Raw genomic sequence first — 26834 nt, forward strand, 5'->3', positions numbered from 1 at the left:
CAAATCCTTGAACTCATACCCTTCCTTCCCATAACCATAACTTCCACCAGCACTTTTGCTCACCCCTTTTCAGTCCTCAATGACAATCACCTCCTCTCCATCCCCTACCCCGGGCCCACCACCACCGCCACCTCTCAACCTCGTTCCCTGCTCCACCACTTCCTCTGTCTCCTTCCGATCCGCCTGATCCAACATCGCCCTCAGCTCCCTCAACATTCTCTGCGTTTCCTCCGCCTTGGCGCTCGCGTCGCTGATCATGCTCCTCGTCTCCTCCCTGAGCGCAAGCACGCCTTTGGCCTTGGTCGTGGCAGAAGTGCCCGTACTCGTCACGCTAGCGCTCCTCTCCCTCGTGTTGCTACCACCAACGGCGGTGGCGAGGTGGCTCTCGAGAAGCGCCTTCTTCCTCGCGGACGGCGAGACCTTCCTTGTCACTCCAGTCCCAGATAACCCGCCGTTCTGCTCTCCGTGCAGGTGGTCGTCGTGGTCGTGGTCGTCGTCGAAGTCTAGAGCATCCACGTCTGAAGTGCGCTTACGCTTTCCGCCTGCCGCCGCTGTCCTGATGTCGGAATTGGCGAGGGACTGTCTCGAGACGGGGATCGGCGGAGGCGGCATGGAGGTTGTCGAGGTGGAGGCGAGAATGCGTTGCAGTCTCGCCTCGGAGACGGATTCATCGAAACTGCGGCGCGGCGGGGAGTGAGTGGTGAGGTTCTTAAGCCTTTCCAGCTTCAGACGCAGCTCAGACGGGGTGGGCGAGGCTCGACCACCATGCGATGATGGCGGGGGATGGGGGTAAGCGTCGGGGAGGAAGATGTCGTGGTCGTGGAGGCTAAGATTGTCGGACGAGATGGAGGCAGGGCCGTTCACGATGCTCGTCTTGTTGCGGGTGCGACGGGCCAGGGCCTCGGGCAACCAGTTCCCATCAGGCATAGGAACAAGACCCCGGAGCCGAAGTTCCCAGTGCTTGGTCCGAGGTTTGGATCCGGGAGTGTCGCTGCCATGGTTGGATGAAGTGGAACGGCGCAGGCCCAAGTCAAAGCCGTCCTCGGACGCAGTGTCAACGCCAGATCCCTGCTTGGCAGAAGCGAAGTTGGTTGTCTTCTTCAATGACTGACGGAACTTCGATATTGAAGATGCCAAGGACCCGCCACCGTTGATCACGGACCCGCACGCTGAGAGGCTGCGGCGGACGTCCAGGTTGAACTTCTGGCGTAGCTTGAGAGTCTTCCCTCCTTCGCTCCGGCTGCCAATGCTGCTAGCCCCGGGAGATCCGCGCGCAGACCTGGAGGCCGGTTCAAGCTCGAGTTCGGATTCGGGGTATCGAAGGGACCGAGTGTCGCTTGCCCCAGCCCACGAGTCCGCTGCCGTTTCTGGACCACGCACCACACGGCGGGCGAGAGAGCGAGGGTCGCTACCCATCCCAGAGAAGATGCCACTGGCGATGAGCTGTTCCTCGGCAGCTCCGTCCACACTGTATGTGATGCTGGGCCGGCGATTCCTTGACGAAGCAAGCAGAGAGATGCGTTCCATATCCTCCATGACCTGCCGTTTGGATTTCCTCCGTGCTTCTTGCTCTGCTTTTTCCTGCTCCTCGCGCGCCTTCTGCTGTATCAGACGCTGCTGTTCGCGGTACTGACGCATCGCTTCTTTCTGTTCGCGGAGGACACGCCTCGTGGCACGAGCGCGGGCACGCTCACGCCAGCGGTAGAAGTACTTGACACTCAAACGGTGAGCCATGTGCTCACGAGCGAGACGCCAAGATTCTTCATCTTCTTCTCGGCGTTTCCTCTCAGCCTCCTCTTCTTGGAATTTCACCCAAACATCCCACAAAAGTTTGTTGAGTGTGTCCTCGGTGAAATCACCCAGGAGGCCTTCGTCGCCCAAGACGAACCACTTTGTGAAGTCACCAAAAAGGTCACGCTTAGGCGCTGGCGGAGGCGGTGGTGGGGGAGGGGGCGCTGCCGGCGTTGTTGTGCTCGGAGACACCGACAAAGCTGGAGTGGCCGCTGGAAGGCCAACAGAGCTGGGAGCTGTACCGGACGAGAATAGGGCCGCGGCTGACTGAGTTGGAGGTGTGGTCGTTGTTGGGGAGGTGACGAGTATAGAAGGAATTGATAGCGTAGTTGTAGGTTGTTGCGAGGGCGGGTTGGTCTGAGGGCTCATAAAGATCGAGGCCCCGGCCAGGGGGGTGGTAGTAGTCCCCAGGGCCGATGACGGGGCTTGCTCGACCGGTTTTGCCTGCGCAACGGCAGTACCTCCGGTGGCAGGGGCAGCGGGGATCGATGACGAAGCAGGCGTTGCAGAGCCAAAATTCAACAACGAGGACGCTGATTGCGTGCCTGTGGTTTGAGCAGGCTGCAAAGGAGGCGGCGCCGCAGCCGGTGTCGCAGCCGTCGTCTTCGGGGGATCAGAACCCCCAAGAAATGAGAACGGCTTGCTTGCTTCGGCCGGTTTCGCGTATGGAGTGAAGAGAGATGAAGGCTGTTGAGGTTGTTGGAATGTCGGAAGGGGGCCGGACGGCGCCGGAGCGGGTGAAGTACCGAACGAGAACGTCGCCCCTGTTTGTGCAGCCGGTTGGAAGGTGGACGCAAAGGGGTTGTTGTTGGGAGCAGCTGCTGTTGGCGAGGGCTGCTGGGCAGCGGGAAAGCCACCAAAGGGTGTTGTCGTTGTAGCCGGGGCCAGAGCGGCCGCTGGGCTCTCGAAAAGTGTTGTGCTCGGCGCATTCCCAAAGATGGATGTCGCTGATGACTGCTGACCAAATGGAGAATTCGTCCCCGCGGTCGATGCAGCCAGTTCCTTCAAGGCCGGAGATTGAGTAACAAACATGCCATTTGCTTGGCTCCCGGAGCTCAACTCTGGCTCTCCTCCTTCCTCGTAGATGGTGTGGTAGATGACGTGGGTCAGGGACTGGCCTTTCCGTTTGCGCTCAACGAGCTGGCCCGAAAAAGACTGCCGCACACGGGGCGACGGGACAAACTTCTTCCTACTGTTTAGGAGGAGGTATGGCTCGGATACCGGATTCTTGCCTTCGGGTACCCATTCCGAGAATTCAAAGTCATGTAGCTCAGCAAACTCCACAGCCTCTTCAGGGGTATCGAAGCGGAGAAGGCGGTTCAGGTCGGAAGCCGTTATAGTGCGGGGTGCATCGCGACGGCGGGCGTATGCGCGGACCAGGTTCTTCAGGATGCTCTGGCGAACGGTGGTAAAGTGAATCTCAGCAATACACGCCATCGTGTAGGATACGCGGGGGTCCTCGACAATGGCGAAGTAGTTCGCAAAGGACGTGTCGGAGAGCGTGGTAGGACGCCGTGGCTTGATGGGACCTTTGGGTTCCCGCACGTCGTCCATGGCTTGGATCAGTGAGAGAGCCGTCTGGACTTCTTCCGACTCAAACCAATACTCCTTTCCCCATGTCGGGATCCTCTTTGCTATGGAGGGATCGTGCGCATTGAGGAGGAGGTAGTAGGCGCGAAACTCCGGTTCATTCTCGCAATGAACGCGTTTCTCGCGACACACGTCATAGGCTTCCATGAGAGACAGGATCGTCCTCCCTAGCTGCTCGATCTCCTGCTTCTGGTCGAAATCGTCGTGGGCGAAGCCCTTCCGGGACAGAAGGTGCAAGGCCGTGGCGTGAAAGCGGGTGATGGTCTCGAAACAATACACCATATCCTTCATCTCTTCCGCCGACTTTTGAGAGTGGAAGGTGAAATCTTTCCGGACGGCTCTCGTTCGGTCCCAAAGGAAGTTGTGCATGGCGGGGAGGTTCTCTTCGGACTTGAGGAGGTCGTTGAAGAGGTAGTCGGTGGTTCTCCGAAGGGCGTCAATAGAGCGGACGTCCATGGGCAGTGGGGCGTCTTGCCCAGCAGCGGAACGACCGAACTTCTTAACCATGCGGGACGGGTCGGGCCACATGGTCAGACCATCCGGACGCGCCTCCTTTTCCTCCGTCTTGACGTCGAACTCGGCGATTCGGCAGACCTTCTCGTAGTCGGGGCACATGTCTTCGCAGATACCCTTGAATGGCAGCGCGTCCTCCAGCTTTCTCCTCTTTTCTGGGTCGTCGATGAGATCCGCCTTTCGCAGGCTCGCATAGACCTTGGCGCGATATTTCTTATAGGCGTCCTTGAGACTCTCGACGGCGGCGCGCTTGTCTGGGTTTCCAATATCGGCTGGCAATTTCGGCGGATGGATGCCCTCCTTCTTCAGGTGGTCATACAGCTTGTTTGCATAGTCGTACGCGAAGACGGACAGCTCTTTGGTTCGTTCGCCCGGTCCTGCCTCAGCGGCAACCTGGGCCCCGGGTTTGCGCGGCGGCGGCTGGTAGCGCTCCTGGCGCACGGGCTGCTTGCGCTGAACCTTTGTCGGGGGTTCGGTTTCTGCACTGTTTGTCTGTTTCGCGGCGCCCTTTGACCCCGAGAAGGGTGTCGTGCGTTGCGTTCCTTGCCCTTGGGTTTGGCTTCTTTTCCCCCCAAATCCCCCATTCGCGTTCGCGGCCAGCTGGGTCTTGAGGCCCGCAAATTTCCCACGACGCGCCATCGTGTTGGAGTCAGACTGCGCGGCGCCTTGCGCACCGGACTGTTCTGATTGTTTGGCTCGCCCAAACGGCGAAGGAGTCCGGCTCTTGGGCCCAGTGGGTGGCGTGCCACGGGGGTTCTTGAGGTGCTGATTCGAAATCGACGATGGCTGCTGGGCCGTCACTTGCGGTTTGTTGGCTTGTGTCGGTGCCCCGAACGGATTGTTGGCTTGCGCACCAAATGGATTCGGTTTCGCGTTTCCGAAAGGGTTGGCGAAGGGGGACTGTTGTTTGGAGGCGGCAGGAGCGCCAAAGGGGTTCTGTAACACCTGGGGAGGCGCCCCGAAGGGGTTATTAGTTTGGGAAGCCATCGCGGTCTAGGTCATTCGCGGTCGAGATCGGGCAAGAATGCTCGGGGGGGTTGATAAAAATATTCAACGAGGACGTGAACAAGCGCGAATCGAGGCGTGTCGGGACCAAGGAGTTACCAGGTGGGAGAATCGAAAATCGCAAGCTGCCGCAGCAGAAACGCGGCCGAAGAGCTACGGCAGCGATACTCGATGTCGGGCGAAGTGTGGTCGATGATGGGTTGATTGATATCAGGTCAGCAGACCTTGAGGTCGGGAGCACGACGAGCTCGGGGCTGCGTGGACTCCACGATGGCTGATGGCAGAGTCATCGGGCAGTAAGGGTGGCTCGAACTCTGTCGCCAGTTGTCGTAAAGTTGGATTATGAGAGAAATGAAAAGATTTCGCGTGGGTAGCTTTGCGCAAGTCCACAAAGGCTGCGGACTGCGGTAGATGAATGGGATTCAGGGCTCCAAGAGATGCAAGAAGGTTGAGGTTGCAGGTGTTGAATGGCGAGTCGCGCTTTGTCGCAATTGGGACGAATTCTGCCCTTGTGACGCAGGCGGTCAATGGCCCAAGGCCAAAGCTCCGCCCCACTTTTTTACCTTCGTGGCGCCCCACTTTCACCTGCGAACCTCAGCCTCAGGCCACATCCAACTTCGTACCTACGACATGACAACAACCACATGGAGAAATTGGGAGAAAGGCATGGTACGGAGAGGCATTGTCTAAAGGTCAACACGCAAATCAAAAACACACAAAATACAAATCAAGATGCTTCGCAATGCTTCTTGTCTATTCACTAGGCTTCTTGAACCGCCCCTGAATCCAGCAGCGGTACATCTTGAGCTTCTTTGCCCGGTTGACAAGCAGCCTCCGGTCAACACCCAGCTGCTCGATTTCGAACCGCGGCTTCTCACCCTCGTCTTGGGGCTGGCCCGACTGTTCGCCATTGGCTTCCCCTTCCTCGGGCTTATGGAGCTTTCCGCTCCAAATATCCGCCAGCTCATCCTTCTCGAAGAAATAGACCCGGGTGCCGTCGCCGCGGATGTAGAAGTTTTCCTCCAAGTACCGACCTTTCTTGAAGCGCACCTGCGCAAGGTCTCCTCGTCCGTAGTCTCTGAAGCATACTACGCCACCGGGTTTGAGAACGCGGTACACATTCTCGACTGCGCGCTTCCACTGACGCGGCGATAATGCCGAGAAGATGAAGATCATGATGGCCACGTCCACCGTGCCCTCACTCAGGCCCGGAGGAAGCTCCTCTCCGGCCACGTCCCACACGTCCGCCTGCATCACCTCCGGGTTATAAGACTCGTGATTCCGCATGACCTCAACCGCCTTCTTAGAGAAGTCGCAAGCATGAAGCTTCAGCTTGGGGTTCTTATTCTTGGTGATGATAGGGAACGCGGTGTTGCCGGCACCGGCGCCGATTTCGAGCACCGTTTTCGGCCCAGCATCTTCACGCGTCACTTCTTCGAGGACGGGAAATTCCTGCTGCAGCCATTTCCGGTCCTTGAAGAAGTTGGCCGTGTTGTTCTTGTAGAACAGGTTCCACCACTTGGCCGGGTCTGAGTTGAAACGCACTGCTGGGCGAGTTAGTCCAAGCCTTAGACCAGTCAACGGAGCAAAACTCGACGAGTAATGAAGATGCGCGTCAGATGGGAGCGAAAGACTAGAAAATACAAGGTTGTCTTCATAGATAATTCAGATGAACTATGCTTATGATGTAAATCATCATGAGCGCGAGAGTAGGGTTTTCTTGCTACTTGGACCAAGAAAGAAAGCAAGAAATAAGAGATAATAAACTCACTTTTGTCAAACTCGGACACAGGTGACTGCCGTTGCATGGCGTACTGCTGCTCCGCATACTCCTTGTATGCGTCGTCTGTCTCGACGTGGTCCCACGCGTTAAACTCGAACACGTCGTCATCCTCGCCCAGATAGCGCGACCCAAACTGGAATGGGTCGCTGCGCTTCTGGTTGTACTGCGGGTCATGCGATCGGTGCGGCGGGACCGCATCCGGCTTCTTCTCGGTCTGGTCTTCCCGCTTGTTTTCGGGCTGTGACGGAGAAGTAACGTCACCGCTGTTCTCTGTGACCGCGAGAGTCGATACGCCGTTTGCCAGCGCGTCGCGCGCATCGGCCGGTGCCTCAGAAGCGGCGATGGGGACGTCGTTGGCAGTCATGGCTGTTGCTTGGATGCTCTTCGCGTCACTCGAAGAAGAGAACGAAGAGAATAAAACAGAAAATCCTGGACCAAGGTCAAAGAATACCTTAGGGAAATAAAAGAGCGGACCCGACTAGCAGTCGCTGCAGATTCACTGAACTGCGCCCGCTGAAATGCGACGGCACCGGTCCGGCATTTCGTGGGGTGGTGGGTGGAAAAGGGTGGTGGGAGGTTTGGGGATTTTTGGCATGGAGTGGGAGTGGGAGAAGGAAATTTTTGAGGGGACGGGCCGTTTTGTTTCGAGAAAAGCTGCGCCGTTGGGTGGGTCGCATCCAAAATCCAGGGTTAGGGTCGGACCGTTTGGGCCGGAGCCCCGCCGGCGGCCGGGGACCCACTCGGCTGCGGACGTCAGGTCCAGGCCGGGCCGGAGCTCTGGGCAGAAGAATGTAACATGGAAGTTGGACGGGAATGACAATGGAAGCTCTTCTTCCCCACTCCATTACCTTCATTCTTTCCAGCATCAGCCCGGCTTGAATATATCATCAACATACTCAACGACAATCTGGTAATCCAACAATCTCAGCATCCACGCCAAAAGGCGCGCCGTCCTCTGACCCGAAGAGCAGCCACAAAGGAAAAGACCAAAGAACGATACAACTAGCAACCAAAATCAACATCCCAACTCCCTTTCCTTCCCACCCACTCAAATATCCAACTCGCACCGCCAACCCATCACCATGCCTCCCCGCATCCCAACCCTCCAAGACTTCCGCCCCATCCTCTCCTCCCACCCCACCACCAGCACCAACAACAACAACCCCCCAATCACCCTCCTGCCCCCAAACCCTCCCGAATCCACCACGACCTTCCTCCTCCTCCTCCACGGCCTAGGCGACACGCACCACCCCTTCTCTCAATTCGCGCGCAACCTCAACCTTCCCGGCGTCTTCTCCATCTCTCTGCGTGGCATCGCCCCGTTACCTGCCGCCTTCCTCTTCGGAGACAACGGCGAGGGCTACCACTGGGGCGACGAGCTCCTCGCCACGTCGGACGGCGGGATCGACAGCCGCGCGGACCCCGGGTTTGAGAAAGCCAGGGAGTGGGTGCTGCAAAAAGTCATTGGGGAGGTGCTGGTGAAGAAATGCGGTTGGGAAGTGGGGGATGTGATGATCTTTGGGTTTGGGCAAGGCGGGAGTGTGGCGCTGGGGTTGGCAAGCATGCTTCGTCTTGGGGTGAGCAGGGTTCAGGAGGTCAAGGATGGTGATGGGGCCAGCGGTAGCGGGCTGCAGCAGAATTTGGTCTTCAAGGGGGTGGTGTCGATCGGGGGTGGGCTGCCGGCGAGTATGGTTCCCAGTGTGAGCAACCGCGGGAAGGCCAAGACACCGGTATTGGTGTTGTGCGGGAGGGAGAGTGAAGAAGTGGATGACGATGCCGTGGAGGTGTTAGAGAGGGAGTTTGAGAAGGTCGAGGTGGTGAGGTGGAAGCGGGCGAGTGATGGTATGCCGCAAAATCGGGAAGAGGCGTTGCCCATGATGCGATTCTTTGCAGACAAGTTGAGGAATGTATGGCTGTAGGAACATGGCTGGCAGATAATTGGAGACAAATTTGAAGCTTCAATGCAGAGAATTGTAATGCGATGACAATTCAATTGACGCTACGAAAGCGGCTCTGCTGGGCGGTGTATAGGCTACATGGCTGTAGCTTTGCGAATGTAAACCATTCCACCGACTCTTCTCAATACCTTAACCCGTGATAAAGTCACTGCCTGCGCCAGAACCCAAAGGTATCACCCATTACTGTGTATGTGCCAAACAACCGTAACTCCGTACCAAAAAAGACAACCCCTGTATGACCTGTTATTTTCTCCACTTCACGAGCTCCCCTTCATCCCTCGCTCTCAGCTTTGACGGCCCGGGTAACATAGGCGTCCACTGTCCCTTCGCATCCCACTTCCCTGCCTTGGTGTAATCCCCTCTCGCGCTGCCCTGCATCCAGGCGAACCGGAAGTATTCGCTTGTTTGTAGCCCAGGCTCACGGGTCCACGTCAGATTGGTGACAACCTCAGTCACGTTATCGTAAAAGTATGACCGGAGCCTCTCCACATCGTTAACCAGGACGCTGATGCCGTCGTAAATCGGTGGCGGCGTGTCCCAGCTGAAGGTGATGCTTTCGTTGGCGATAACTGGAGGGTGAATTGCCGGCAGAGGCGACCGCATAGGTGCATCTCCGCGAAGCGCCAAATCAGTCTGGAGGATGGGATCGAAACCCCAGCGTGCTATGCCGTTGACGAACAGCCCAATCAACAACCCCTGGTAAAGGAGAGACGGGCGGATCTGGATGCTGGTTCCTGGTAGGAGCAGGAGGGCAAGAATGTAGTGGTGGATGCGCAGGTTGAGGTCCGGCAGGCCAATGAAAATGAGGAGGACAACAATGACAAGCGCATAAAACTTGAGGTAGCGGACCAGGCGGCCCTCCTGGCGGAAGAACCACATCTGAAGTACGGCGATGACGGTGAGGATGATGACGATGATAGCGAGAGCTGCACGAGCCCCCGGCTGCTGGTTCAGGTCATGCGGCGTGAGGCGCTGGATCGGAATGAAGTCGAGAGTGTGGTTCGTCAGGGCGCCAACCCAAGCAGCACCCAACCAGAGAACCGTTTTCTCAACCTGGGCAGTCAAACCCTTGAGCAACCTGCGGACACCCATCTTGTCGTACATGACCCAGGCCACGAATGCGGCAGGAAGGAAGCGGCCAATCTCGATGGAAAAGAGGGAAGCAATGTTGCGGTGGCTGGGTGTGTCGGTGGCCATGCCAGTCGTGAAGAACAGGATGGTAAAGATTGGAAAGAAGTAAAGCGCGGGCGAGGTAACGAAAAGGGAGAAGACAGCAGTGAACACAACAGACACAGAGAGAAGTTTCCAAACAGGATCCTCGGCCTGGCACTGTATCCCAGGCTCGAAAGTATAAGACAGAGGGAAGTACGAGTCAAAGCCAACACTTTCGATGCCGTTCCTTTGCGTGCTGTTGTAGTTGGTCTGACGGCCGATCAGCCTGACCACACCGCACCCGCCATTGGCATTGGAGATGACGCCTGCGTGGATGGCAGCACCGCAGATGTGCGAATCGCCTCGGTACACAGCCTGGCCATCACCTTCTGCCGGCGGACCGCCGATGACAAAAGGGCGGTAGATAATCTCCTGATCACCAACGGCGCGTGGGTTCAAGACCTGGTAGCTCGCGCAGTTCGCCGGACAGCGGAAAGGAAATCCGCCGTCAGTAAATGGCCGACAGTCCACGCCATCGAGACCACAACCGTTACCGGGCATCCAGTACGTGGAGCCGCAACCGATTGTGGTCGGCGTCCCCCAATCTTCGATCTCGACAGCCTGCTGGCCGTAATGCATGATCAGAGCAAAAGTCATGAGCCATAAGGCCCAAAAGAAGAATACGGCCAAGAACCTGCGCCGCGTGTTCGGGAGATACCGGTCCACGAGGAAGATAGGCGCCTCCTGTATTCGCGCGAGGTAGGGTTTGATGCGGTAGCGGATAGGATTTGGCGGTCCACGCATCCACCTGGCGGTGGCGCGAAGGACGCGGCGGACGGGGTATGGAACCCATTTGAAGCGTTTCCAGGAGCTTTCATCCTGGATGAAGCGCGGGGTTGGCGGGCGGTCATCCTGCTCGAGGTCTTCGGCCGGACGTGCTGACCGGATGGGAGCGTCGGGATGGTCGGGGTTGACTTCGATGACGGTGCCCTCGGACTCGCTGGAAACGCTCCCAGAACTCTGCCCTGCTCGTTGTTGGGGACTTGTTTGAGCGACGTCCCCGCCCATGATGGAAACGCTCGATTGGGCAGATAACGCAGCGTTTGGCCTAGTTGTAAGGCGAGCAAAGCAGTACAATGAAAGCGAGTTGCTCTGTCACTGAGTTCAATGCCCGGTGCGACACACGTTGCGTTACACCGGATCAAATGCCCAGTCTTTTGACAGGCGAGGACAGGCAGAGCATGGACAGAGGAATACTCTTTTGGAAGGAGATTCGGAAGTTTGGGGTTGGAGAATTCGAATGAGTGAAGGAGGTCGACTCCCTGGAGAACAAGACACACGTCAAACGGGCATTATTATTTCCGAGAGAAAAGGAGAAAAAGGGAGCAAACGTGAGACCAAGAAGGACGAGACAACCCAAGAGCTTGGAAGGCAATGACAAGTCCGTCAGCCTCAGGCGCCGATCCATGGATACGAGAATGGCAGCGTGTGATTGGCCCGGTGCCTGCGGGTGCGGAGTGTTCGGGACGTTCCTGAGAGGGCCGGAGCGGCCGGGCTTGAAAGCACAGCAGACGGCGGCAACAGCCCTGCTTCAAACCCGTGTGGGCTGTCGACAAGGTTTTTGCTGGAAGTGGGGTCGAAGACGGGACAGGGATTCACTCTCGCCTCCACCTCCATGGGTCCTGCACCGAACAAACATCGTCTCATCTCATCGAAATCTCACATCTCATCGTTCATTACATCGACCTTGTGGTCCTTGGCAACTCAGATCTCGAGAGATCCAGCCCCCAAAAAACCGTTGCGAAGAGATTTGGCAAGGGTGGCCGAAATCACCAGATTCACTACGGACAACAAGGCTGGAACTGTTGTCTTTTTCAAGGGTCGGAGTGGCATCGACAGCTGCTGTGTCAAAAATATTCAGTAAAAAAAGTGGAGCATCAGGAGCCGTCGTTCCTATCCTTCACCCGAGACGAAGCCGGAACTCCCAACGCCCGCCCCTAATAGCAAACAACATGACAGTCGACAGAGGGGATTCCAGTTCTGCATCTATGAGGTTCGAGGTCTTAAAAGGGGCGCTGAAAGATGGTGCTGCAGCAAGACTCGGCCGTCTGGCCTTCGCAGGGCGTCTCCCTATCGAAACCCCCAACTTCATAGGCGTCACGTCGAGGGGTGCTGTACCACATATCACCCCTGATAATCTGGAAAAACACCTGAAAGCCACAGGCGCATACATGGCTCTTGAAGACTGTGAGTGGTAATACATTAGTGTATATGTCCGTTCCTCATCTCACTCACCCAACCTATCTCAGTCATCGAACGTCCTCAACAATACTCCAAGAGGATACCTCCCATCTACCAAGCCCCTACAACTTCAAAACACCCTACCCGTCTTCACGCCTTCACTGCTACCCCATCATCCATCACGACCATCCTCGCTGCCCGTCGCCTCCCTGCTGTAGCCGCCCCCATGGGCAACACCAAGGACGCCATCTCGGTCTTCACCGCCACCGGTTTCCAATCGCTCACCACCAAGGAGTACCACTCTGCCGTCGAAACTCTCCAACCAGACATCGCCATTCCCCTCTCCGACCTCGCCCATGGCCCTACCGCCCCCAACTCCAAGCGTGCCCTGCGTATGGCCGAGCGCACTGACGAGTGGGCGGTAGAATGGTTCTCCGCCCTGTCTGAGGCTCGCGTGTCGACCTTCGCCCCCATCCTTCCTATCCCATACTCCATCCAGTGGGAGTACATCTCCCGTCTGGCCGAGGACTACCTCCCCACCGGCCAGCTAGCCGGCCTGGCCATCTACGACGCCGACGTCCTCCCCGACCTGGAATCCTTCTGTCCCTCCCTCCTCCCTCTCCCCCGTCTCGCACTCACCAACCCTTCCACCCCACATCAAATCCTCCGCCAAATCGCCCTCGGCATCGATTTATTCGCGCTCCCCTTCCTCAACTCCATCTCCGACGCAGGCCTAGCTCTATCCTTCACATTCCCCGTCGCCCCGAACGATCCCCCCACCACCACCGCCTCAGCATCAACCAACAACGACGACAACGACGGCCAGCCAGCGCCCCAACCCCTCGCGATCGACCTCTCCTCCCCCTCCCACGCCACCTCCCTCCTCCCCCTCCATCCCTCCTGCACCTGCTACGCCTGCACCTCCCACCACCGAGCCTACATCCACCACCTCCTCTCGGCGCGCGAGATGCTGGGCTGGACGCTGCTGCAGATCCACAACCACGCCGTCGTGTCGTCCTTTTTCGGCGGCGTGCGCCGCGTGCTGGAGCAGGGCGGGGTCGGCGCGCTCGAGGCGGAGGCGCAAAAATTCCGGATGGCGTACGAGCCCGAGTTCCCCGAGGGCATGGCCGAGAGGCCGAGAGCCAGGGGGTATCAGTTCAAGAGCGAAGGGGGCGACGGGAAGAGGAATAAACCTGCCTGGGGAAAGTTGGAGGGGAAAGGAGGGGAGGAGCGGGGTGGTGAGGATGGGAAGGGAGGAGAAGGGGTAGTCAAGGAGAAGGAGGAGGGGGTGGCGGTGGAATGACGGGTTGAGATAGATACCGGTATATAGAGGATCATAGAGTACCTAGGTGGTACCTCATATATATAGAACAGGGAGAACAAGACTCGCCTTTGTAGATACACGAGAGACAACATAGAAGCCACCTCCAGTACTTGAATGACACAACCCTCTCACATCGTCGAGGTGACATAACAAATCACACGGAGCTAGTATTATCCCTCATCTCCCATGCTCCGGTTACATTACCATAGTACCTATCATCTAAGTCATGACCACTCGGCTCTCTCCCTAATTCTTCTAGGTCCCTAAATAGTTCCCCTCCAAAACAAGGCTTATGAATCGCGTGTCTACGGAGTAAAACACTGCTTAATACCCTTGGCCCGAGCCAGACCCAACCCCACCCTCCCCTCCATCATCATCCAACTGCACCACTCTCGCGGTCTTCTTCTTCTTCTTTGTCTTAACCACCGGCACTGCCGCCGGCGCCGCCAACACCGCTGAAACCTCTGTTGCTGCTGCCTTTGCAGACTCACCCGCAGCACCGCTCCCGCTCCCGCTCCCGGCTCCACTCTCGTCAGTCTTCTTCGTGGTTGTCTTCTTCTTCTTAGACTTAACCACCTTGGCCCCGCCCTCTGCAGTTTCCCCGCCAGCAGCAAACGTCCCCTCCTCCTCAGCCTTCTTCATCTTCTTCTTCTTCGTCTTCCCGGTTGTCCCCTCTTCTGTCGTAGCAGTCTTCTTCTTTTTCTTCTTGCTACTCACCACCACCCCCTCTGCCGGAACTCCCTGCGCAACCTGTATTCTCTCGTTCGCCCGCTGCATCTCCAGGCGCAACCTCTGCACTTCTTTGAGCGCCTGTGCCATTTCCGCCTCTTCGCGCTGCTGGCGTTCGTGCGCGAGCGGGTCCTTGGCGGCGGAAGATTCGTCCAGAGTGAGGTCTGCGAGGTTCGTCGAGGTGATTTGGAGGAGTGATTGCCCCTTCTTTTTGCTGTTGCTGGTGGTCGATAAAGCTGCGGCGGGCTTCTTCTTGCCGAAGGAGTCGGGCGTGTTTTCTCCCGAATCATGTGCGCGCGGGGTTGAGCGGCCGCTGCCGCCTCCGGGTAAGACGAGGGTTTCGTCTGCCGCGACGACGATGCGTTGTTGAGGTTTTGGTTTGGGAGCAGTAGCTGCAGTGGTTGGTGTTGCCCGGCCGACTGGGCTGAGTTTGTCGAGATCGAGCTGCATAATGGGAATGGAATCGATGTCGAGGTCGGGGCCGTTCTCGCGCTGCAAGATGTTGTGGATGGGTGTTGAGCGGCCGCCGGATGTGACGGTTGAGTCGGGGATGTAGAAAGGGTCGTCACGGTAGCGCTCCGCACGCTCCGCCTTCCGACGGGCGATGATATCGGGATCAAGGTAGCTTTCTTCTGAATGTTGATAGGATCCTGACACCTCCTCTGGGGCGTCTTGAAGCCTGCTGATGGCAGGCCCGCTTCCCATGCTGGTGGCGGCTGGCCGTTGGTTGTAGTATGCGTCGAAGTCGTCGTCCCCAGGTGCGGGCAGCATCAAGGAATCTGCTTGCGCCAGCAGCCGTCCGAGATCGTGATGGATGGGCTCATCGAGGTCGAGATCGTCAGGGAGGGGAACGTTCTCCTGCGTTCCTACAGCAACAGATTTGAGCTCCCATCCGCTGAATAGCGATGGGATAGCTTGTGTAAGAAGTAGTGGTGGATCCTGATGTATCTCATCCGTAGACGGTTCCTGGCCAGCCGCCGCTTCTGCAGTAAGCTTCAACAGCTCAATGAACTCAACGGCGCGTTCTTGAACCTCAAGGTAAGGATGTGACGCGAACGGTTCCAGGACGTGAATGACGCGGGCCATCAATAATGACACGCTCGATTTTCTCTCACGTGTCCATGGGAACCGGTCATCGCCAGCGACATACGCGAACAACTTCACGATGGCTTGCAGCACTGTTGCCAGAACCTCAGGATCTCCGATTCGAGGAGCAAGGTCCAGCAAGTATCGGAGGGTGTCGTCGGCAGACAAGAGGTAAACCGCATACTCTCCAGCCATCCAAGCCACTGGTTTCAATGCGCCCAGCACCACTGTGCGTGACGGGGATAGGTCGGAAGCCATGCGGGATATGACGAGTTCGGCTGCCCGAACAGCTCCCGCTCTTACGGCTTCGACCTTGACGGCGACGGTTCGAAGTTCATTCCCAATATTTTCAGAAATATCTGCTGGATACTTGGACCCAGACTGATCGCTGTCGGAATCTCTCGCCCGAGGAGGGGGTGCGAGGCGGACAAGCTGGCTGAGGACGTCGATGTACCAGTCAAAGTCGATAATGTTGGCGTAGTTATTCTGTGAGCACATCCTCAAGATGCGGCTGATCACATCGACCGTGTAGTTTTCGGGGAGCGGGGGTGCGCGATCTGGCGTCCTGCGGCGTCGGCCGGCACCTGCACTTGCCTCGTCCCCGGAGTCTGGCTCATCCAGGCCATCTGAGCCATTTCTTTGCTGGTTCAGCGCCACTGAAGAAGCCTTGAGTTGTCTCATTAAGCGGCTCACGATCGATACTAGGTTGTCGCTGCTGACCATGCCTTGGACGAGATCCAGGGCCTTAATACGGATGGTAATGTCTTCGCTATCGATACACTCGAGGATCACATCCTCCTGCTGGGCCACGAGGAAAGGGTGAGTGACGACGATGCGATTAAAAGCAAGCAGAGCCACATATTTGACTGAGATATGTTAGTACACAGCCGATCAGAGACAGCATGGTCAACTCACGGTTGGGATCACTGTTCCCAGCTACCATCCCCCTCAACTTGTTCACACAAAGGGTGGCCACCTCCTCCCTTGCAGAAAAGTCCTCGCCTTCCCCAAGAATGCCTCCCTGGATAATGCCGTTGATGCACTCGTAGAGGAGCGACATGGCGGGTGTTGTGCGGATGAGATTCGTTAGTGGTGGCAGCAGCTTACGCACCAGTCGTGGCTCGAGCGGAGTCAAGACGGCAAACTAGACTGTGTCAGCCAGGGGCGCGTGCGCGATGAATCGCGGACAACGTACAAGCTTAATCAATTTTATCGCCATCCAGTTGTTTCCTCCGTCCACCAACAGCTCAAACAATCGGGGGGCCAGCGGGAGGAAGTCGCGCGGACGCCTCCATCCCAACTCGCAGACGACATTGACGATGGCGGCTGTGACGCTGGGGTCCTCGTCCGGGTCCATTAGGCGCTCTTTAATCTTGGGCCATGATGCCCTCAAGGCTTCTGGATATACCAAAGCTAGCCTGTACAGGGTGACGACAGTCTTCTTCCTGATGACGGCATGTGAATGGGTGAGGCGAGGTAGTAGATCACCCAGGAGGGACATGGCCAAAGAAGGAGTTACAATGTGGGGAAGAGCAGAGATTGGAAGGGCAATGATGGTGGGTAATGATGCCGCGACATCCTGGAATCTGGTCAGCATTGTGTCGGAGGAGGCGCTGGTTCGGACATGGTACCTTCTTCAGCAGGTTTGTGGCCATCATGAGCACGTCGGTATCAGGACGGAAGCTCTGAACGGCGGCGAGGTATCCGACCCTTTTCTGGTGGTATTTCTGAGACGACATGACCTCGAGGACGTGGAAGGATGCCCAGGACATGTCGTGGCCGACCATCTCGAGATAGACGAGCTTCAGGAGGGCGGTCGCCTTGACGTCTGCGGGCGCCGGGTCAGCTTAGAAAGGTGCCGGATGAGGCTGGGGTAAACATACCCATGTCCTGACTCCGGATCTCGGAGCGGCATTCCTTAAGGCAGTTCTGGATGTACTCCTTCTCATTGCCCTTGTGGTTCCGGAGACCCCGGATGAGGTCGTATAATGATTTCTCGAACCTGGCCAAGGACATCAGCGGGATGGTCCTAACGGACGCGGGGATCGTGGGCAACGCACATGGCGAAGACGGGGTATATTTCTGTCTATATTATTCCCAATGGCCTGTCGAGCACCTGATAGCTTCCCCGGAGGGTGGCAATGCAGAATGGACGATGGTCGCTGGCGGGGTTGCTAGACGGGGACGAGGCTCGGTCTTTGGCGGGGTTCAGCGGCGAAACGGGTTGTTAGAACGGGCGTGGTATGAAGCGGCGACGGGCATCTTGGGTTGTGGCATTCGTCTTCAGGTTTGGACCTTGATGGTGTGGTTGGTGTTGACGGTACTCCGTCCTCCGGCTGTACCTGAGCAGGCCCGAAGTGGGATGTTGATGCTGAATGCGGGACGAACACAGCCAACCTGCAGCACGTCACTGCACAGTAAACGTAACAGACAGAATGACACTGTGGGATGTGCTTGGCTCCCCAGTTCTTGGCACCCGTCTCCCGCATATAACCCTGGACCAACATGCACATCTAACCCTGAACAGCTCCTGGTCGGGTCCGGGGATCTGGGAAGCAGGACGAGCTGAGCTCTCCTCTCTTGGCAGCATCGAGCTCCAACCTGGAACCAACTCCATCTCCAGCAACTCCTCACATCGTCATCCTCCCGCCGTCCTCTTGTCCACGCTTCCGACCAACCATACCGACGACGCTCGATAATAGAAGCAGGCCGAGCCAACCACATTCCAATTCCTCCAATCATTCATCCCAGCCTACAATCCTAACAAGACCTATGGCGCCGCCCATTCTCTTCCCCCCAGTGCAGCTTTCGCATGCGGCTGCGCTGGAGGTGGCCCAGACGGCACCCGCTGTGCTCAAGAACTCTCCGTCCGGCTTTGGCTCGTCGTCCATCCTCAGCATATTTCAAGGGACCGAGAAGTCTGAGCAGTGGATCGAGTACGAGAACTTGATCTTGACATGTCTGCGAACCGGCGACGACAAATCCGCCCGCGAGTGCCTCGACCGGCTGGTTGCCCGCTTCGGCGCCGATAATGAGCGCGTCCAGGCCCTGAACGGCTTGGTGAAGGAGGCCACAGCCAAGAACCCCGGCGAATTGGAGGCGGTGCTCAAGGAGTACGACCAGATCTTGAGCGAGAACGACACCAATATTGTCCGTCCCACCTTACCATGTGCTGCTCCATTGCGTAACGTGTAGCTGACGAGACCACCCAGCCTATCGCGAAACGGCGTATCGCGCTCCTCAGGTCCTTGGGGCGGACATCCGACGCCGCGTCGGCTCTCGTGCAGCTGCTCGACTTCTCCCCCACCGATTCCGAAGCCTGGTCCGAGCTGTCCGATGTCTACCTCTCCCAGGGGCTGTACCCTCAGGCCATTTACGCCCTGGAAGAGGTCCTGGTATTGGCTCCCAATGCATGGAATGTATGTCATCCACCCATGACAGCGGCGGACCCTAAGCCCTATGCTAATGCATCCCGTATCAGATCCACGCGCGGCTCGGGGAGCTGCAGTACATGGCTGCCACGGCGTCGGGCGCGACCGGTGGGTCGTATCAGAAGCACATGGCCGAGGCCATCAAGCGGTTTTCTCGAAGCATTGAGCTGTGCGACGATTACCTCCGCGGGTATTATGGGCTGAAGCTGGTGAGTCCATCTGTTCATGGATATGTGTTGATTTTTTGTTGGATCTGACACCCTTTCCAGGTATCCAAAACGCTGCTCAACAGCGACGTGAAAGCCGGCGCAAAGCAGAACGAAGAAGGTGACTTTACTTTGCCCGACAAGGACACTCTCGAAAAGCTCCATGAGCTGGCCACGGCAAAACTGGCTGAGATTGTCCGTCGCAGCACTGCCAAGGAACGAGGCTGGCGTGGCTACAACGAAGCCGAGGTTGCTGCCGCGCGAGAGTTGCTGGCCGAGGACACGGCTGCTGTCAAACGGTGATGGTCCCTCTCAGACAGGGCATCGGATTCCAGGCCAGATGCCGCGTTTGTGCCGGAAACAGTTGAGTCACTTTTTACGGTCCTCTTCCCCGGCGACGCCCGCAAGGGAGACGACAGCATCCATGGCCGTCGCTGGGGCTGGAGCTGCTCCCATCGGGAAACCGGATTTCATTGGTGCCCGACCATTTTGCTTGCATTAGCCGAAAGGTGGGTCTCTTTGGGCAGAAAGTCGCAACAGAGGCGAGCCCGAACGTGGCTCCAGTAATTGAAAACGACAGAGGCGACTGCAGGTGGGGGAGATGGACAAGCCTTGTGCTTGGAGCCCAACGGATTGGCTTACTTACACATGACGCGCAAGCCTCGGGTGTAAGCAATGGGGAGAGAGAGCATGGCCAGAGTCGTTGCAAAGGTACAGCAAGGCGCCCGCATGCTTGACTGGGCTACCAACCACGACCAACCCCGGCAGGATTCACTTGCGGTTTCTATGAGGAGGAGCAGTGCGGGATGGCTTGGTTGAAGCGCGCCGCCAGCGGAGAATGGTTGGGGTGGATGGGACGCGGGGATGCTTCACGGATTGCTTCGAGAAGCATACGCCCCAACCTAAGAGCTAGCGGGCGTCGCACTCTGCCGTGTCCAAATTGACACGTCGTTGAGCGAGCGTCGACGACACTGAGCTGTCGTCGCAGCAGGCTTTAGCAGATGTCGATGGTGTATATCACAATGGGCACATTTGGAGAAAACGTGCCGGACGCAAAAGCGTTCAAACTGTGGCTATATCTAAAGCGTCGCATGTCCGTCCGCTCCTGGTGAAGAGGGATCCTGTTGATGCTTTCCACCTCCACAACAAGCTCGTTTCATACCACACTCGCTCATTTTTCCTCCTTCGCCGCCACGTGTTGTACCACGGATTCCCACTCGTGTGCTTGTGTGTCGCCAACGGCAACGCCACGACCTTCCTCCTTGCACAGGCCAGTCCCTCCCCACGAGTTTCCCCGTGCCCCATGGAAAGACACGAAATCACCCGCGTGCGTTGAGGCCCGCAGCTGCGCCCCCCTGACGACGACAGATACACAGAGATCAGAGGCCAGCCACGCTTCACTTGCCGGCCAACGGTTGAGCCCAACAGGGTCTGTTTGGTGGAAGGCACAACTTGCTTGCTTTTCGATCTCACCGCTTGACACAACACCTCTTTCTGGCTTCCGGCGCCCTGTGTCTCCAGATGTCTCGCCGCACACTCCCATCAGGCCACGACGAGTGGCACAGCGTGGTTCCAGGTTTCTGGCAGGTTTGGCCTCATCGAGCCAACCTCAGCCCAAAGCAGGATGTCGCCTCTTTGTGAGTGAAGTTTTTCCTGTAGCCGGAACTCATATCCGGCCCGTTTGGAGTGTTGGTGCTGCAGCCGAAGTTCTGCCAGCGGTACATTTATTACCTGTTTTCCCCCCCTTCATCGTGCAGAATCAGCCATATTATAACACACATGGAAGCCCAGCATCGTGGCTTGGATTTTCGGGCATGCCCTCCGAGACACAATTTTTCTTTTTTTCTCCCATCTTTGTTGTGCATGTTTTGAGTCAAAATCAAGTTCCGTTTTGATTAGATATTCTACCAACCCGCTCCGGCCACAGCATTTATTTTGGAAAGTGTGATGTCCAACTCTGCCACTCCAAGGTGTTTGAATCAAGTGCATACTCTCCCGCCAGACAGAAGAGCAGCAGCAGCTACAGAAGGCTCTCATCTTCGTCCTCCATAAGAAATTACAAGACAACCTCAGCAAAACCCAGTACCACCACACCTGGCCTGATCACAAGGCGATCGACAGCGTGAGGTGGCGACGGCCTGACGGGACTTGAACCCAAAGGAGGACTTCCTACTCCATCAGTGTACTACCTCACCTAGGACTCATAGGTTAGGTATCGGGCCTGGGCCTTGCGTTTGGACGGCAACACACAACGGCAACACTGCACATCCCAGTCACCTGTTCGTCCCATCATACGTACGCTACCCCAAGGTACGTGATCTCGCCGAGATCTCGACGCATCGGGGCGGGAACTCCCACCCGCCAACAGACGATCCGGTATTCGGTGACATCCGTTTGCCGCCGCATCGCGCAACCTCAAGTCTTAGCCTTGCCCTTGGCCTTGTTTTTTGAGGGGGCTTGAGCTTTCGGTGTACCATCTGCTTCTGGTAGGCTTTCTCTTTGCTTCACCTTTTTTATTTTTATTTTGTATTATTTATTTATTTATTTTTCTTTCTTTCTATCTGGCGGTTGTCTGTCCTGGACTTTCAAGCCGTTGATTTTTCTGGTCATGATTTTATCCACCATCTTCTGGACCGTTGACCAGAAGCGGAGTTTTCGGCTTGGCAGTTTGCTGAATCCACCTCACCCACCTCCCGCTTCACACCTTGTCGCCTCCGAAGACCCAGCGGCTGGGGGCGGAACGGTTGGTGATAACTAATTGCTGATGGGCAGGGCAGGGAGAGAGTGAGAGCCTAACCTGAAGTCAGTCAAGGCCGGTCTCACTCTCGCATCATCAGATACTGAGGTGGGCACTGCAAGATGCATCACTCAGGTAGATATCAAGCTGGCCAAAGATGTCTCAATGTTGGATGTTTTGTTTGTTTTGTCTTTGTGTGTTTTGCATGGCAAGTCCGGTCATGAGGGGCGACTGTCTGCTGCAGTCGCGGGGCTTCTTGGATGTCGGTTGCATCCAGTTGCATCCGGCATGCCATTCTCGGCTCCTCAGTGGTCCCCTCGCTGCCGCTATGCTAGTAGTGAAGCTTGTCACCTTAGCGCCCGCCGACCCGTCGTCCGCGTGCCAGCCAGAGACCACTCCTCTCTGGCTCCTCTCTGGCGAGGTCTCGGCCCGCGCTCTGCCCACTCACCCTTCTTGCAATCGCACCGTAAACCAACTCGGCTGCTGTTCGCGGTCACGAGCAACTGTGATCGTCCACAGCCTTCGTTTTCCTCCCCATTGCTCCATACTACAGTACTCTGCAACCCCTCCCGACCTCCCTTTCTTAGGTCATCACCGAGAGAGCCAAGTTAAACTTCCCAAGGAGGTCTCCTCTCGGCCCCTCAACCCCGCGTTAGTTAGTGAGAGGTATTGTTGTGTCCAGGTCCCCCTCCATAAATCCTAGCCTCTTTCTCCCTCGCTTCCCGCCCATATTGGATTTCCGCTTCAAAGTGTTTGCCTCGTCATCATCCATTCCCGGTCCCGTCATTCATCGAGTCCTGGCGCCATGGCCGACGGAAAACGGATGGGCTAGGGGTTGTTCCGTCCAGTTCCGCCGTGCCTTGGGTTGCCTCGCCCTCTCTTCTCTCTCCCCTCCTCCGGCCCCTGTCGCTTTTTTTTCTCTGGGCGGCCCTTGGGTGGATCTGGGCCGGGCGTCTGTTGCACTCTCTTTTTGGTTGCAACTCACCCGGCTCCCGGCTGTTGCTGACCCAGCCACTATCCTTACAGGCGAACAGGCGAATCCAGACTCAGCACACGGACGCACAAGCCCGATCGACTCCCCGTTTTCTTCTGACCTAGTTCCCTGACATTTTTTTGCGCCCAACCCGAGGGAAAGAAACCGTGTTGCGTTGTCCACCACACATCCCGGTGCCACCCATAACACACCTTGTATTTTTCTCCGGGAGAGGAAACCACTTTTCTCGGCCATTCTTTGCCCGGTCTGGCAGTCAGTCTGGCTCCTCCGTCTGGCACACACAGCCTCTTGTGCTCCCCCCTCAGCTCCGCACATTCCAAGCCACCAAGGCCCCAAGGCCTCAAGGCCACCAGGTCCTCTCTCACACACTCTCTCTCGCTCTGCCTGCCCACACCCCCTCATTCCCTGCAGGCCACACACAACATCACTCGACCACACACCGCCAACCCTCACCTCAGCCTTAGTCCCGTTACTGGCCAACACCCTCTCCCTGCCTATCTACCGCGAAAGTCGCCTTGGTTCCGGCTATTCAGGCCACCCGATTGTCGCGAGTCCAAGGTGACGGGTATAAGCATCACCAATGCCGCTGTAAGTACTTGCTCCGCAAGGCCTGACACGTTCCCTTTCACCACACCCCCTTGTCGCATCAGCTGTGCCGCAGATATCCCCGTGCTCCCTAGCCTACTCCGTACCTACCTTACCTATCTTCCTCCTTCCCTGCCACCTGAACAAACTACTACCTACTACTCCATACCTCCATATCTATCTATCTATCTCTCTGTCACGCTCATCTTCTCCCCGCTTGCTCACACCCAAACCACAGGAAACGCCGAAGCGCTGCACTTCCCACCACAAAGAACCGCGCACCCATCTCTAGCTCATCCAGCGAAGATTACGACGACGAAGTCGAGTCATCGTCGCAGCGTAGCGTGGACTACGACGACTCTCTAGTGGACGAGGACGACGACGAGGAAGAGGAGGACGACGAAGAAGAAGAGGACGACTGGGGCGGCGAGTACGACGAACTCGACCCCAGCGATTCGGCTTCCATTTCCCAGCAGTACAAGCAAGCCGCCCTGCCGCGATCTCACAGCCCACGCTCCGCCGCTCGTGGCCATTCCCGCGCTCACAGGATACCCGGACCCGTCGGACGTCAGGCTGGTTACTACTCGTCCCCGTCCGCCCCGCCAATGAGCATCGACCCCTCCGACGACTACCCCTTGTACGGGCGCGGTGGCTACGGCCCGCTGCCGCCCCAGAACCAGGGCGCCTTCTACCCCCCCACCACCACCAGGCCGAGCAGCTACGCACAGAGCCACGTCGGCTACATGTCCCCCCCCTACGGCGGCCAGATGGTCCCCTACAACAACGACTACCGCGATTACCATCGCAACCCCTTCGCCCCCGCCAATGCCTACGGCAGCGAGCCACATGGCCGCGCTGCGGCGCCCTACGACATGATGCCCTACCACCCACCCGGCCCGCCAAATTACTACGGCGGAGGGCCGGGCTACGGCATCCCGCCTCACCTGCAGCACTACATGTATAGCGTCCCGCCCCCGCCGCCCACCGAGGCGCCTAAGCCGCCAACCCCGGCCCCGCCGCCCGAGAAGCCGAACCCCGAGGTGGAAGCCATGAAGAAGAAGCTGGCCGAGTACGAAGAGCAGAAGCGGAAGAAGGAGGAGGAAGAAAAGATGTTGGCGCTCCAGGAGCAGATGCGCAAGGACGCCGAGGAGGCGTTAAGGAAACAGATGGAGCAGATGCGCATCCAGCAAGAAGAGGCCCAAAAGGCCATCGAGAAGGCCCGGAAGGAGGCCGAGGAAGCCGCGCGGCAGAAGCTCGAGGCGGAACGCAAGGCCGAGGAGGAGCGCCGGCGCCAGCACCAAGAGGCCATGCGCCGCATCGAGGAAGAGGCGCGCCGCAAGCTTGAGGCCGAGCTGCGCGCCGCCGAGGAGCGCAAGAAGCGCGAGGAAGAGGCGGCCAGGCTCGCCGAGGCCCAGGCCAGGGCCAAGATAGAGCAGGCCATCCGCGAGGAGCAGGAGCGCATCCAGGCCCGCCTCAAGGCCGAGGAGGAAGCCAAGAAGGCGGCCGAGAAGCGCGCCGCCGAGGAGGCCGAGCGCATCCGCCGCATCGAGGAGGATGCGAAGCGCGCCCTCGAACTGGCCATCAAGGAACAGGAAGAGAAGCTGGCCGCCGCCGTCCGCGCGGAGCGCGAAAAGCTCGAGGCCGCGCAGAGGGCCGAGGCCGAAGCCAAGGCGGCCGCCGAGAAGAAGGCGGCCGAGGAGGCGGAGCGGATACGGCGGATCGAGGAAGAGGCCCGGCTCAAGGCCGAGATTGAGGCGCGCCAGAGGCTCGAGGCCGAGCGGCAGGCCGAGGAGGAGCGGAGGCGGAAAGTGGAGGAGGAAAAGCGCCGCATCGAGGAGGAGGCGCGCCGCAAGCTCGAGGAGGAGAAGAGGGCCGAGGAGGAGCGGAGGCGGAGAGAGGAGGAGGAAAGGCGCCGCATCGAGGAGGCGGCCCGTCAAAAGCTCGAGGAGGAAAAGAGGGCCGCCGAGGAGGCGAGGAAAGCTGAAGAAGAGAGGAAGAAGGAAGAGGAGGCCCAGAGAAAGAAGATGATGGAGGAAGCTCAAAAGACGCTGGAAGCGGAGCAGAAGAAGAAGGAACAGGCCCCGATCAAGTTCAAGGATGCCGTCGGACGCAAGTTCAGCTTCCCGTTCCATCTGTGCCAGACATGGGCGGTACGTGTTTTTTTTTCTTACTTTGTCCCCAAGCGATAGATATGGCTGACCTTTCCACGCGTTCCAGGGCATGGAAGAGCTCATCAAGCAAGCCTTCCAGCACGTCGACGTCATCGGCCCACACGTCCAGGAAGGCCACTACGACCTGATTGGCCCCAACGGCGAGATCATCCTGCCGACCGTGTGGGAGAAGGTGGTCGAGCCCGACTGGTCCATCACAATGCACATGTGGCCCCTCGACAAGGCCCCCCCGTTGAAGAACCAGCAGCAACAACCGCCTCCGCCGCCTCCCGGCACCAATCCAGCACGCCCGGGCCATGGCCACCATGTGCGCCCCGGAACGATGCCCCCTTTCGCGCGCCCCGCAAGCGCCCGTCCCGCAGGGGCCGGCATCCCTCCGCCGCCCCCGCCGGCTCCCGGTGGAGCTTGGCCTGGCGGAATCCCGCCTCCGCCGCCTCCGGGAGGACTCCCTCGCCGAGCCACCACCAGCGGGCAGCTGCCGCCCCAGGTCATCCAGGTCGAGCCGCCGGTCGCCGCGGTCAAGCCCGTCCGCAAAAAGGAGCGCCCGGCCTCGGCGTCGGTGCTGGGATGGATGGTCGGTGGCAAGCCGGTCAAGTCGAGCAGCAAGAAGTATGTGGTTCCGAACAAATCCCCTGCATTTTCGTCGTCGTCTTCTTCCTCCCCCCGTCCCTTGTTGTTGTTACCCGCCCCTTCGAGTGTTGTTGGCCAGGATGGGAAGGACAAGATCAAACACACCACCAAACACACCACCACCTCCTCCTCCCGTCCCAAGCCCAAGCACGTATCTTTCGTCCTTGACCCGAAGCATGCCCACCCCAAGCACACCTCCAAGAAGCATCACCCAAGAGATCATCATCACCATCATCGTTCCTCTGTGCCTTCAACATCTGTTTCACGTTCCACCCGTTTTTCGTCAGAGTTGATTCTTGAGTTTAATTTCAAGTCTGTTTGCTGCAACCTTGCAATTGGGTGAAGAAGCTGACGAGTTTTGATGGCGTACAGGAAGAAATAAATAAACCAAAAGACCTTGCGCAGGGGAGGCCTGATCCTACACAATATTGTCATCAGTTACCAACAACAACAACATCAGCCAACCGACGACAACGACAACCCTGGTTTGAGATCCCGCTTCCCCTTGGTCTCCAGTGTCTGGGACTTAAATGTCAACCTGCTCCGCGTGTCTCGATTCCCTGCCACGCGCACACCTCCAGCTTACCTGTCGCTCTCCAAGAGCTGGCATTTTTGTGGTTTCTCTTTTTGCTTACACCACTTCAACCATCATTCCTCGATTCATTGACACACACATGGTTTTTGGTTTTGGTTATTGATACCTTGTCCGCTTACCTCCTTGCTGTTTGGTTTTTTTTTGTGTTTGGTGCTACTATTTGGTGGCTTCCTGGATTCTCACAACCCTCTCTCACTCTCACACACGCACACTCTCTCCCCCTTCCTCCCGTGTTGTTGTTGGCACTAGACTTCGCGCCTTGGGGTGTGATTGCTCGTGCTGTTGAATTGAAAACCTCAGCATCTCGTTGAGG

At 57.7% G+C, this 26834-nt stretch overlaps 10 protein-coding genes across 10 annotated transcripts; 6 read left to right on the top strand and 4 right to left on the bottom strand.

Moving 5' to 3' along the window:
- Positions 1-69: 69 nt before the first annotated feature.
- Positions 70-4881, bottom strand: VTJ04DRAFT_6448 (uncharacterized protein; the record flags this gene model as incomplete). The annotated part of the gene is made up of 1 exon (XM_069364668.1): positions 70-4881. The coding sequence occupies one exon, from the start codon at positions 4879-4881 to the stop codon at positions 70-72; it is 4812 nt and encodes a 1603-aa protein (XP_069218472.1).
- Positions 4882-5652: 771 nt separating this feature from the next.
- On the bottom strand, positions 5653-7046 carry VTJ04DRAFT_6449 (uncharacterized protein; the record flags this gene model as incomplete). The annotated part of the gene is made up of 2 exons (XM_069364669.1): positions 5653-6443; positions 6671-7046. The coding sequence occupies 2 exons, from the start codon at positions 7044-7046 to the stop codon at positions 5653-5655; spliced, it is 1167 nt and encodes a 388-aa protein (XP_069218473.1).
- Positions 7047-7764: 718 nt separating this feature from the next.
- VTJ04DRAFT_6450 (uncharacterized protein) lies at positions 7765-8601 on the top strand (the record flags this gene model as incomplete). Its single annotated transcript, XM_069364671.1, has 1 exon — positions 7765-8601. The coding sequence occupies one exon, from the start codon at positions 7765-7767 to the stop codon at positions 8599-8601; it is 837 nt and encodes a 278-aa protein (XP_069218474.1).
- Positions 8602-8883: 282 nt separating this feature from the next.
- On the bottom strand, positions 8884-10860 carry VTJ04DRAFT_6451 (uncharacterized protein; the record flags this gene model as incomplete). Its single annotated transcript, XM_069364672.1, has 1 exon — positions 8884-10860. One exon carries the CDS (start codon positions 10858-10860, stop codon positions 8884-8886), a length of 1977 nt encoding a protein of 658 aa, XP_069218475.1.
- A 944-nt stretch (positions 10861-11804) lies between these two features.
- Positions 11805-13336, top strand: VTJ04DRAFT_6452 (uncharacterized protein; the record flags this gene model as incomplete). Its single annotated transcript, XM_069364673.1, has 2 exons — positions 11805-12039; positions 12102-13336. 2 exons carry the CDS (start codon positions 11805-11807, stop codon positions 13334-13336), a joined length of 1470 nt encoding a protein of 489 aa, XP_069218476.1.
- A 345-nt stretch (positions 13337-13681) lies between these two features.
- On the bottom strand, positions 13682-17188 carry VTJ04DRAFT_6453 (uncharacterized protein; the record flags this gene model as incomplete). The annotated part of the gene is made up of 5 exons (XM_069364674.1): positions 13682-16038; positions 16088-16316; positions 16368-16751; positions 16804-17000; positions 17056-17188. 5 exons carry the CDS (start codon positions 17186-17188, stop codon positions 13682-13684), a joined length of 3300 nt encoding a protein of 1099 aa, XP_069218477.1.
- A 756-nt stretch (positions 17189-17944) lies between these two features.
- Positions 17945-19112, top strand: VTJ04DRAFT_6454 (uncharacterized protein; the record flags this gene model as incomplete). Its single annotated transcript, XM_069364675.1, has 4 exons — positions 17945-18322; positions 18385-18591; positions 18654-18812; positions 18873-19112. 4 exons carry the CDS (start codon positions 17945-17947, stop codon positions 19110-19112), a joined length of 984 nt encoding a protein of 327 aa, XP_069218478.1.
- A 37-nt stretch (positions 19113-19149) lies between these two features.
- VTJ04DRAFT_6455 (uncharacterized protein) lies at positions 19150-19753 on the top strand (the record flags this gene model as incomplete). Its single annotated transcript, XM_069364676.1, has 3 exons — positions 19150-19285; positions 19350-19520; positions 19578-19753. 3 exons carry the CDS (start codon positions 19150-19152, stop codon positions 19751-19753), a joined length of 483 nt encoding a protein of 160 aa, XP_069218479.1.
- A 2121-nt stretch (positions 19754-21874) lies between these two features.
- On the top strand, positions 21875-23004 carry VTJ04DRAFT_6456 (uncharacterized protein; the record flags this gene model as incomplete). Its single annotated transcript, XM_069364677.1, has 2 exons — positions 21875-22012; positions 22798-23004. 2 exons carry the CDS (start codon positions 21875-21877, stop codon positions 23002-23004), a joined length of 345 nt encoding a protein of 114 aa, XP_069218480.1.
- Positions 23005-23120: 116 nt separating this feature from the next.
- VTJ04DRAFT_6457 (uncharacterized protein) lies at positions 23121-26308 on the top strand (the record flags this gene model as incomplete). The annotated part of the gene is made up of 4 exons (XM_069364678.1): positions 23121-23128; positions 23364-25275; positions 25343-25905; positions 26299-26308. 4 exons carry the CDS (start codon positions 23121-23123, stop codon positions 26306-26308), a joined length of 2493 nt encoding a protein of 830 aa, XP_069218481.1.
- Between the last annotated feature and the right edge of the window lie 526 nt (positions 26309-26834).

Source organism: Mycothermus thermophilus, assembly GCF_041956435.1.
Source record: "Mycothermus thermophilus strain CBS 625.91 unplaced genomic scaffold VTJ04scaffold_4, whole genome shotgun sequence".
In the NCBI taxonomy this organism is placed as follows: Eukaryota; Fungi; Ascomycota; class Sordariomycetes; order Sordariales; family Chaetomiaceae; genus Mycothermus; species Mycothermus thermophilus.